Below are 12,278 nucleotides of genomic sequence, written 5' to 3'. Positions count from 1 at the left end.
CCAGGGACCCTGGGCGTGCGCCCCGCAACGGGAGAGGCCACAACAGTGAGAGGCCTGCGTACTGCAAAAAAAAAAAAAAAAAAAAAAATGTTTTCTATCTGCGAGGTGCCATATATGGGGGCATATGTTCTTTGGGCAACCCCCAAAGAACACAATCCACCACTTTTCTAAAGAGGTAAATTTAACAGACTTTTTTGGCCAACTTGACAGGAGTCAGAACTGTGATTGCTTTGGGGCTGGGGATGGGAATTGACTGGAAAAGGGCCAGGGGAAACTTTCTGGAGGGATGGACGTGCTCTGTCCCTTCACTGGGGTGGTGGTTATATGGGTGATTTCATTTGTCAAAATTCATCAGATTATACCCTTAAGATCTGGGCATTTTTAGGGAATGTAAATTTTAACCTCAATTTTTAAAAAAGAAAAGTAAATACCTACTTGTAATACTTAACCTAATCATGTAGTCGCACACTTACAAAAGAATACTACATTAATTTATATTACTTTTTATTCACACATTTTACAAAATGATTTTATGCAGATGTGCATCTTTTGAGATCAATGGATAGCATTATTAAGGCCACTTTTTTAGTTGACAGTATTCCAAAGCATATCATCTTCAATTCATCTAATTTATTTGAAATGCAGAACATTTTGAATCCATGTTTGATGCTGAAATTTTATTGTAAGACACAAATACCCATTTGCATAACATTACAGCAGTTGTTTTTCTCATTTGTCTTAGAACGACATAATTCTAACGACATAATCAACTAATGTTTTGCTTTCCAAAAATGAGCTTTAAAATATTTATCACAGCTTACAGTTGCATCCCAGGAATAATCACCACATCTATGTTAAATCTCATTGCCTCCTTCCCATTAATTCTTCTAGTGACCTCGAAAAGCATCCAAAACCAACACTGATTGAGACCATTTCAGACTGGTGTGTCCTCCCAGATTTTGTGGTTCGAATAAAGCAATTGAGAGAGTACCAAATTACTTACTGTTTTAAAGAACAGTAAGTCCCTTGAGTTCCCTGGTGGTCCAGTGGTTAGGACTTGGCGCTTTCACTGCTGTGGCCCCGGGTTCAATCCCTGGTCCCCACAAGCTGAGAGGCGCAGCCAAAAACAAACAAACAAAATGCAATGCATTTTAAAGAACAGTAAGTCCCCAAACTATGAGAGACTTTTAAAGGCAACACTCTATTTTCTAAGAGTTAATTTGAGGACATAAACCTTCATCTTATTTATCTTCAGGCATATATAGTAAATCCTGGCATATGTGTTCAGACCAAAGATAAAATAGAGATTAAATTTGGAGGGCTTGTTTTATAGTTCATTGTTCAAAGATTAGCATTGTTAGCATAAGTTAGAAGTTTCCATGTAAAAAATTTAAACTAGACCTTGCTCCCTACCATGAATGAGAAGCTGAAACATTCTTGAATCAGTGTAAACACACTATATTTTACTCAAAGGCATTAAAGATAGGAGAGTGTAGTTTAAGTAGATGATTCTGGTTAGAAATCAGATTGTAAACACAATCCTAAATTATGAATTACTAACGATTAATTTTGCAACTTGACCTTAAGTCATGTCGAAGCTTCAACTACACGCAGTGTGATATGATAATATATAAAGAAGGCTTTGTTTCTTTCAACATTTCCCCAGTTTAGGCATCAAAAATAGTATTGTTCTTAAAGAAACCAACATGGAAGACTATGTACCGTTGTTTTGATCTTTTTTTAATGTTGCTGTTGCTCAGCATTGTTTTTCCTCTGGTCTTTTAAAAGCTGTCAGAAGCAAAATCAGGTAACTCAGCAAGAGCTCCCAGGGCATATAAACTCCTGTATGGCTCAATGCAGTGGATGCCAAATTTTTTTTTTTTTTTTTGGTAGCAGAATCCTGGTTTTAAATGGTATTATGTGTGGTTGATGCTCTAGTTGGAACAGAGATGGGAGCCCAGAGCAGTCCTGCTTGGTGCCCCTTCTCCTCTCTAGGGAATCCACTGAGGGGTTCCACAGCACCTAGAGTTTCTGTGGAACACAGTTTGAAAACCTCTGGCAGTGGCCCATGCCTAAAGGCTGGAACTCAGAAGATCTCGGTTTAAAACCTGAGTTCTGGTCTGTGTGATTGTTAGCAAGTAATTTAACCTGAGCCTCATTTTCTTTCTCCAGACAAAGAACATGAATGCTCATCTCAGAGAGTTGCTGTAAGGATGTTTTTAAAGTTTATTTTGTTCCTTAAGTCTTACTCTTCCTTGGTCACAGCTCACTTGCATGTTGTGTGCCATCTCAATTATTTAACGACTTAGCATCCACGTTTTTTATTATTTGGCCTTGTTGATGCTACTACTTCTGCCTTTCAGCTTTTCAGCCATTATCTTCCCCTGGAGAATGGACCCAGGGGGAACAGTTGACTTTGGGCTCTACCGCAGCCTCCTCTACAATAAGGGATTCCAAGCTCATGATCCGTTCCTGGGATGGACCATTCTGACAGGTTTCTTTTCATTTTCAGGTGGGCCAGGAGAAGGGAAACTGTTCTTTCCAGAAAAACCCAACCCCCTGTATCATCCCTCAAGAACCAGAAAACATCTTCCATACAATATTTGCTTTTTTCACAAAGTCGGGAAGAAAAGTCTTGGTAAGAATTTGCTTACTGGTTGGGTTAACATGGGTGGTCCTCATTTAGGAAGGCAAGTCTGAGATGAGAAGCCAGTTTTCTATTTGGCATTTATTATTTCCCAAATCTGGTTTTAATCAATTGGCTTAGGAAGTCACAAGGACTGTAGTCAACTCCTATTTTTCAGCCTGAGGTTTCTATCAAAGTGTTAAATTTACATTTCAAATTCCATTGGCTGGCAAAGGGAAAACCTTTGCAACCCACCAAGCACAAAGTTAAACATTTCTCCCACTAGTATGAGTCTAATCAAGAGTGATGGTTCTCGTACAGCCACTTTAATCTCGTATACCACTATTGGGCAGTATATACTAAAACTAAACATATCTATACCCTATGACCCAGCAGTTCCACTCCCAGGTATATCCCCACGAGAAACGGGTACTTGTATCCCCCCAAAGACATGGACAAGAATGTTCACAGCAATCTTATTATAGCCAGAAACTGGGAACAATCCAAATATTCATCACCAGGAGAATGTATAAACAATTGCAGTGTACCCATACACTGGAGTATTATGAGCAATAAAAACTGCTACACCAACAACATAAGTAAATCTCACAGATATAATATTAAGTGAAAGGAGCCAGAGACAAAAGAACACTTGTAATATTTGACTTACATGAAGTTCAGAAATAGCAAAGCTATCCATGGCAATGGAGGTCAGGATAGCAGTTAATTTTGGAGGAATATTGACAGTCATGGGCATGAGGGAACCTGCTTAGGTGCAAGAAACGTTCTATATCTTGATCTGTTATAAATGTATGTAAAAATATATCAAGATGGATCCTTAAGATTTATTCTCTTTACTGTATGTAAGTTATACCTCAACTTTTTAAAAGGTGAAGGTATTAAAGATAGAATCAGATGCTTTTCCACAACCTCCTTTCTCCATGTCTTTGGTTACATCTCCAGCTCCTTATTTCGGCCACGGCACGTCTCACTGACATTTCCTTCCTCGATATTTTTTCCGGTGGAAGTAGTAGGACTGTTTGCCATTTGGAAGGTTGGAATATTTTTACTTATATAATGCTGATGATCAGCTATTTTTTTGAAGCCCTTAGAATTGTTAGATATATTGATATCTAGTTGTTTGACGGATACAAGTCTGTATCTGGCTGAAATTTTTACCCCTCATGTGAAACATGAAGGTATGTTTGCACATTTTGGATCCTACAATACAAAAGAATTCCTCCTTTGTAACTTAAATTTGGAATTTAGGTTTCTAGCTGTAATTCGTGTGTTTTCTTGGTTAAACGTGTTTTTCTTTACTCCTGTGGTTTCTTGAGTCATGTGACTTTGTAGCCCTTTAATTTGCCCAACGTAAAAATTGGGCAGGAAAGTGTATTTGTCACTTCACAGGCAGAAATCACATAATCTAGGACATGGACCTTGTGTTCAAAACTCATAAGAGGAATGCTCCCAAAATATGTAAATGTGTTTCTTTAAAAACAAAAAAAACTCTTATTTCTCCTTGCAAATCCAGTTTTTTGGTAGGGTGCACCAGTGAGCTTAGACTTGAAGGCATGTTCTGGTGCCTGCCAGACAGGAAGTCCCTTGATTGCCCTCTGGTGGCAAGAAGGAATGATTGCATTTTCCTATGGATTTCCTCTACCTGGAATGGCCTTGGTCCGCAGAATAGAAGCTCACAGAGCCCTCTGTGCTGTATGTAAATGCTGTGCTCTTGTCTTTGTTCTTAATACGGTTTGATCATTCTCTGTTTGTTCTTCTCAGGACTGCGAAAAGCCAGGAATTTCTTGCCTAACAATGCACTGTAATCTTAGTGCGCTGGCTAAAGAAGAAAGTCGTACTATAGACATTTACATGCTGCTGAACACAGAAATACTGAAGAAGGTAAGCCCTGGGAAGCTGTACTATTGGGGTTCATTTAAAAGCATTTGAATTGGTTTCCTCAGAAAAAACTCTGCCTGCCCCCTTTAAAAAACTGCCCTGGATAGCACCATTGGTAATTCTGCTGCACATGATGCCAGGGAAACATACCAGGCCCTTGTTATTCAAAGTCTGGTCGGAGGACCAGCAGTATCAGCATCACCTGGGAGCTCCTTAGAACTGCAGAATCTTGGACTCTACCCCAGCCTTTGGGAATCAGCATCTCTGTTTTAACAAGCTCCCTAGGTGTTTTGTTTGCACAGTTGAGTTTCTCAGACTTTAGCTTGCGTCAGAATCACCTGGAAACCTTGTTAAACCACAGATTCCTCGGGGGGGAGTCTGAGGGTCTGCATTTCTGAGGAGCTTCCAGGTGATGCCAATACTGCTGTTCTGGGACCACGTTTTAGATCAGGGGTTTTCCTTAAAGGGCCAGTAGTAAATATTTTAGGCTTTATGGGCTATACAGTGTCTTGCCACCGCGCAACTCTGCCATTGTATTTTGAAAGCAGCCATAGACCATACTCAAATGAATGGGTGTGGCTGTGTTCCAGTAAAACTTTATTTACAAAAACCAGCAAAGGGCCGGATTTGACCCATGAGTCATAGTTTGCCAACCCCTTGTTTAGATGACACCTTGTTTTTCAGAATTCTAACTTTTGAATCTCAGATAATTTTTGGTTTTTTATGGTTTTTTTTTTAAACTTTTATTGGAGTATAGTTGATTTACAATATTGTGCTAGCTTCAGGTGCACAGCAAAGTGAACCAGCTATACATACACATATATCCACTCCTTTTTAGATTCCCCTCCCACATAGACCATTACAGAGCACTGAGCAGCGAATCTCAGATCACTTTGCTATTATAAGTTTATAAAAGTGGCTCAAAAATACCTCAGTCCGTGAATTGGTGGCCCTTAAAAAATCATACACATTCACTATGATTTATTTTAACATAAACGCTGCTGAGTATGAAAGGCTGCATCCAACAAGATGCTTCTAAAATAATCACATGTGACGCTAAAACAAAATAGGCATGTTAGCCACAGAGATTCTCTTTATTTTCCTTTGGAAAAACTAAATGTGTTAGTCTGTATAAAACTGTCAGTGTATAAATGAATATCCTTAGAAAAGTCATTCCAGTGTTATTTTTTAAATTAGGCATGGCAGTAACATGTTGGCCTGATAAGTCACTGGATTCTTTGGAGGGAAACTGGTTTGGGGCAAGTTGGGTGCACACAGCACTGCTTCCCTGTTGTACCTCTCCCTTTAAAAAGGATAGTGTTGGGAGAGGACCAGGCATGAACTAGAGCACCCCTGGTCACCCTATGATTCCAGAATGTCACATCACAGGAAGTGCCTTACCATACTGGGTCCCCAGGACAGGTTGAGGGATTATGATTCTGTATGCTTACCCATCCTGTTCATCTTCTTGATAAATGGCCCTGGTGACAGTTTTATTCCCTCTGCCACATTTGCCACTGTTGACAGAACCCTGATACGGCACTGATGGCGGGAAGCCACTCTGATTTCTCTTTCAGCCTCAACCCAGTTGGCTGCTGCTTGCACTTACAAATTAGTCATTAGTACGAATTTAATCGCAAAGCCTCAAGCCTTCCTTGTCCCCAGCTCTGGCCTGGTCTTGTGCAGCTTTCTCTCTCTCTCTCTCAGTGATCAGTGGTGACCCTTTGCCAAGGAACATGTCCCAGTGACTGCTGTCCCCATGGGCCATCCAGCCTAGTCTGCATCCCAAGACAGCAGGAAGCCATGGGGTGTCGTATGCAGATGTTGGAGAACCGTTCTCCCTACTGTTTCCCTTTCAGCAGAAACCAGCAGAAATCCCAGGTGCAGACGAAAGCCTCTGTCGGGCCCCCAAGGCCAGCCACGCCTCCCTAAGGATGTGGAGCAGAACCAGCCTTGTGGTTCCCTGGGCCACCACTTCTGTTAGTTTTCCTTTGACCTGAAGGTCTGGCCACAGACAAGGGAATTTGAGGTTTTATTGTTTTGACCTTAACAAGTTTTCATTTGAAATGTAGGATCTGATTTTTTTTTAATCATCAGAGGATTCCAGTTTCTTCCAAAGTATTTGTTTTTTACAACCACAGGCTCCTGTTCTGTGCCAGGCTCCTCATCTGCTCGGCCTTTAACTTTGACAGTTATCATCGTCATCATCATCATTATTATTATTGTCATTAGCAATGTCCGAGGTGATGATGATGATGATCTAAGATTGAAAAGACAGTATATCCTGACCCATGAAACCACAAATCTACAGAACTGTTAAACTGGTAAAAGATTGCTGCATACAAAATTATTTACTGCTTAATATGAGCTCACTGAAGCAGCTTTTTTTGAGTGACAAGCTTCTCAGAAACACTTCAACTGTGTTTTGTTGCTATTTTAAAGAAGGACAATAATTAGTGTGTAACTCCCAGGTAAAGTACACAGAGTGGCATCCCCGGGTGTCCTCCCAGGAAGGTTTGTGGTTTCTTTGGAAAAGATGAGCTGAGCCCCTTGGAACTGTTTTCTGTAGAGAGAGTCCTCTACTTTCATTTTTTGGGGGTAGGTTTAACCAGAAGTGGGTCAAAGCTGGCATCTGATAGGTACCTCCCTGCATGGCAGGCATGCTGAGTAAATGTAGAAAGACACCTTGCCGGCAGAGCCCAGCTGCCCCCACAGGTGGGATGCCTTCTGCCCTCTGTTTCCACCATGGGAGGCAGCCTGCCTCTCCCTCCGCAGTCAGTGCAATCCCATCTGGACCACCGGCTCGACGTTCTGGCCCTTCGCTAAGCCATAGTTTTGCCAGCCCCTGTCTTCTTCCAAACTCTTCCATCACTGCCTTGGAGCCATTCTCTCATTATCTGGATCGGTGGCTTTGAGCCCACACCAAGGCTTCTGCCTGCAATAGCTGGTGGGCTCTTCCTGAGTCTTTCCTGGGCCAACCTCCCTCCCCCCATCCCCTTTCTCATCGGGCCGTCACCTAATTACAGTTAAGTTCCCTACATACAAACCTTCCTCAAGTTGTGAACTTTCAAAGACGTGAACGTGCGTTCCATCAGCATCAGGCGTGAGTGAAATTACAGCTCGCCCTCCGTCTCCTATTGCTGACGGTCCTTCAGCTCTACCATCTCCCACCTCCTCTCCCTCCTCCAGGCAGTAACTCTTCTTTCCTGTTCACTCGATGCCAGCCCCTGTATGCCAGCTGTTGTACTTACTGTACTACTGTACTTTTCAAGGTACTGGACTGTAAGATTAAAATGTTTTCTTTATTTTGTGCGTTTGTTTTTCATGTAATATTTTGTGAAAAGTATTATAAACCTATTACAGTACTGGACTATTGATATAGCCGATTGCATTAGTTGGGTACCTAGGCTAACTTAGTTAGACTTACAAACGCACTCTCGGTATGGAACTCATTTACATGTGGGGGGACTTACTGTATAAGCTAGATGCTTCCCCCCTCTCATCTCTCCATCAGGTACCCTCTTCCCAGCTTAAATGGCTTTGACCTCCCCAACCAGCTTCATTTAAGAGCAAAGAAAGAGTTAAAAGGAACTCATGTGGAGAGTTTGAGGGTTGTGGTCAAGGCAGGAAGATGCTTGAGAAATGTAAATCAGATACCTTCTATGGAATGCCAGGCCTAGATTTGTCGTACACAATTAACAGCTTTATTTATTCTCTGCTCTTTGGGAATATGTCAATACCAAGATCCAAATATCTGGCTCCTGCCACTTGGAAACCACAGCACACAAGCCTGCATGTGTTGATGACTCAGCAAAACTCCAGAGCTTTTCAGCGTCCACTATGATATGAAAGAATCCTCAAGAGAGAGACTGGAAATCTCTTGTCTCATTCAGTGAGAGAAATTTTTGTCTGGTTCACATGGAATCTTTGAATTTCAGTTCTGCCTGGGACCTTGGGGCCCAGCCATTGTGAATGAAAAGTCTCACAGTGAGTTGTGTTGTTTCTTCCTCAGGACAGTTCATCTGTCATCCAGTTCATGACCCGCGCCAAGGTGAAGGTGGACCCTGCCCTGAGGGTGGTGGAGGTAGCCAGTGGGAACTCAGAGGAGATGACGGTGAGTTGGTCACCCCCACACACACAGCCCTCCTCCAAGGGTGAGGGAATCTGGGTGACTTGGGAGACTTGGTGCTGGCATTTGAGGGTAAAGGCGGTCTATAAGCCAAGATGTCAGCTTTGTGGTAGACCCAAGACCTTGCCTGCCTTGGCTTCCAGGCCCCCATGGAGAACTTCTGCGGTCTGCTCTTGTTGTGATAGCCATGTTCTCTGGGATGCTGTTGTTATGTGAAAGCTCCCGGCTATGACCAGCCAAAGGAAAAATCTTCTGGAAGTACCCTTGACAGGGCTTGCATTTCCATTCTGGAGCCAAGACTATTTTTATTTTTCTCAGACCTTTCCCTGAAACCTCATCTGCCTTCCCAGTCACATTGCTCCATGGATAAACGCTGAGTGTTTCAAAAACAAGTTGTTTGAGTAACCTGAAGGGGTCACATCCTAGTTGCCAAGTCCTAGAAACTCCTCTTTCATTCCCTACCTAACCCCATATCCTCTATCACAGCAGTCCCCAACCTTTCTGGCACCAGGGACTGGTTTTGTGGAAGACAGTTTTTCCACAGGGTGTGGGAGGATGGTTCAGGTGGTGATGCCAGCAGTGGGGAGCGGCAGATGAAGCTTCGCTGTCTCACCTGCCACTCACCTCCTGCTGTGCGGCCCGGTTCCTAACCAGGCCGGTACTGGTCTGTGGCCCAGGGGTTGGGAACCCCTGCTCTATAAAGTGCCGTCGGTAAGCAGCCTCAAGATGGAATGTGTGGCAACTGTGAGCTCGGATGTGGGGGGTGTGGGAGAGGCTGGAGGGAAAGGGGTACTCTTGGAAATTTGCTGCCTTTTATTATTTTTCAGGGGCAGGAGGCAGGAGGGAGGCTCATTCTCTGACACGCACACTGAGGTCCTAGGCACATGGGGAGACAGCAGCCTCTGAACTGGTTTGGCCAATGAGCTATGCAATGATGCTAGCTTTTTGCATCTCCTTTCCTGGAATTTACTTCTCTCAAGGGAGACTTTACCCTCTCTTGGAAGAGTGAATATTACTGTGACAACTTTACAAAAGTGAAAAATTCACAAAGATTAATTACTTACAAAGAAAAAATGGTTAGCTTATTTTCCAATAACAATGGAGACACCACATGTCTAAATGTTAGGTTGAGGATCAGAGCAAAGCCCACTCTTATAAGACCCTGGTTAGGAAGGGTTCATAAAGAAAATAAATGCCCAGGGACTTCCCTGGTGGCGCAGTGAATAAGAATCTGCCTGCCAATGCAGGGGACACGGGTTCGAGCCCTGGTCCGAGAAGATCCCACATGCCGCGGAGCAACGAAGCCTGTGCACCACAACTACTGAGCCTGCGCTCTAGAGCCTGCGAGCCACAACTACTGAAGCCGGCGCGCCTAGGGCCTGTGCTCCGCAGCAGGAGAAGCCACCGCAAGGAGAAGCCTACGCAACGCAACGAAGAGTAGCCCCTGCTCTCTGCAACTAGAGAAAGCCCGTACACAGAAACGAAGATGCAACGCAGCCAAAAATAAATAAAATTAAATCTTTTAAAAAATAAAGAAATGCCCAGGACCTCCATGAACTCTCAGTCCTGAGCAAGAAACAAAAGCAGCAGCTGGTACAGAATGAATAAGAATCTGTGAGGATGTTAAAGCTGCCCCAGACCGTGGGTATTGCATGCCTGATGCAGGGAAAGACTGTCAGATGCAGACCTTAACTCCTCTACTCACACTGAGAAATTGTCCACGCAGTCATTTTAATAACAGAAACTGAATGGGATGAAATGGAATGACGCTGGAGTCCTTCATTCCTAGGGTCAGTGTTTATGGAAGATCAAATATTTGGAGTTGGCTTTGCCTTTTCCTCCTTGCCTTTTGGCCATTTAACTGCTAATTCAGACTTTTACCTGGGGATGGATAAAGAATGGAGATTCACTGCTCATTGTTACAGCTCTGGTTAAAAAGTTTCATAGGATGAGATACATGCCCAACATGAGAGGTTTGGAATGTTCTGGTAGACCACTGTGTTCCCAATTAAGAGTTAACGGCAGTAATTAACAGGTTTCCTACAGGTGGAATCCCTTGGGTAAATGAAAAATATATCATGGGCGCATTGCCTTTGATTAGAACACGGAGCTGTGGGATCCAGGAAAACATTGCCTAACACCCCACTGTTGGATTCTGAGTCATCTGTATGCCCCCAAAATACCACTTCCATTAGTTACTGTTCCATTTTGAGCACTATGGTAATATTATCATTATCAAGAGTTCTTTGTAAGAAGCTCTCGTTTTCAACTGGTTTTTTTCCAGTACTCTAAGAAAAAAGGGCACCCGTTGGAATCCCACAATGCCCCCACCTCCCTCCTTTCCATAACTTTGCCTTTCAATCCGTGAGCCAAGATGAAGTACTACAATCTGTTCTCAACTTTCCTGGCAGAAAAAATATATATATTTTCTGAGTAGGAAGGTTTGCCTTTTTAGAACAAACACGTTCCACCCTACATGTTTCTTCTGAATGCCTGGCGCTCTGTTAGTTGTTCGTCGGAAGGGAAATTTCCATGGAGGCTAGCCACCAAATTTAAATCAGGCAAAATATCGCAGGATTTTAGATCAGACGCCACATTTGTATGGCCTTGGAATGAACAGGAAGTGTATTTTCTGCTGGTAACGAGCAGCGTGTGGGTGAGAAGAGGAAAACAATCCAGTTTTTAACCACATAAAGTGCACATGGTGATAATTCAACTGACAGGCAAATCAAATAATTTTCTTGGGACTCTTTGTGTCTTTTATTTTTATGCCATGGTACGGGGAGTGCTTTACAGGGCGTATGGTTGAATACCTAGAAATATGTACTAGATATTTGAGGCATTTTCCTTGTTTACTAATAATACATTTGAGGTGCCCTTCCCAGGTGGGGTATTAGCACGTGTCCAAGGCCAACCACACCAGCTTACCTGGCTTTGTACAGACCCAAACCTGAGAACTGTGGATGAGATCTGAGTCACCGTATTCAGCTCTGATTGTGCTGAGAACACGCTGAACTCCCATCCTGTCCAACCCAACCCTTCCGGCTTTTCCGGCAGTGCTGCCAACAGCTGAGGCTAGAAACTCCCTGGGGGCAAACCAAGAATCTCCAGCACACCAGCTCTGCTCCTGAGAGCCACCACCCCAAACTCCCTTCTCAGACTGTGTGAGAAGCTTGTATGAGTTACAGAGCAAATCTGTTTTCTTGATATTTTGAAATAGTGGAATACATGATGAACATGGAAATCCACAGATGGATAAGTAAGTCATTGCCATGTGGAGTGGGCACCAGGCTGAGATTCTAGGTACCAGCAGGACAGACTGACTCCATCTCATTTTAGCGGAATCAGAATGGATTAGAAGGATATTGGGTAGCTCTCAGAATTGCCAGGAAGGCTGGGTATATGACAGACCTGTGGCGCCAGGACCACAGGCTGGGTCAGGCCCCAGGAAGAGCCTGGCATGGTACTCAGGACACTGCTTCCCTGGCTTTTCTCAGCCTCTTGCTCTGGAGTCAGGCAGGAGCCTCTCACTGGCTGAGGTTAGACCCCTGTCCCTGGGGTACCAGACACCCCAGAAAGAGCAGGTGGCTGGCATTTTTGGCTATTATAGTAGAGCCTCACCCT

General features: G+C 43.4%; 1 protein-coding gene across 6 annotated transcripts in view; it reads left to right on the top strand.

Moving 5' to 3' along the window:
* ITGA9 (integrin subunit alpha 9) overlaps nucleotides 1–12,278 on the top strand; it is a 363,861-nt gene that overhangs the window by 326,228 nt on the left and 25,355 nt on the right. For 2 of the 6 annotated variants that reach the window (XM_024132323.3, XM_028478504.1), the window contains exons 24-26: nucleotides 2,513–2,638; nucleotides 4,409–4,528; nucleotides 8,538–8,639. In XM_024132323.3, coding sequence (XP_023988091.1) covers nucleotides 2,513–2,638; nucleotides 4,409–4,528; nucleotides 8,538–8,639 — 348 coding nt within the window. Of the gene's footprint in view, nucleotides 1–2,512; nucleotides 2,639–4,408; nucleotides 4,529–6,232; nucleotides 7,798–8,269; nucleotides 8,418–8,537; nucleotides 8,640–9,901; nucleotides 10,191–12,278 lie in introns of those variants that run through there. The other 4 variants (XM_055080232.1, XM_055080233.1, XM_028478505.1 and 1 more) reach the window with 4 other exon arrangements.

Source organism: Physeter macrocephalus, chromosome 18 (assembly GCF_002837175.3).
Source record: "Physeter macrocephalus isolate SW-GA chromosome 18, ASM283717v5, whole genome shotgun sequence".
NCBI lineage: Eukaryota > Metazoa > Chordata > Mammalia > Artiodactyla > Physeteridae > Physeter > Physeter macrocephalus.
Note: the sequence above shows the minus strand (reverse complement) of the source record. Positions and strands in the feature narration are given on the sequence as shown.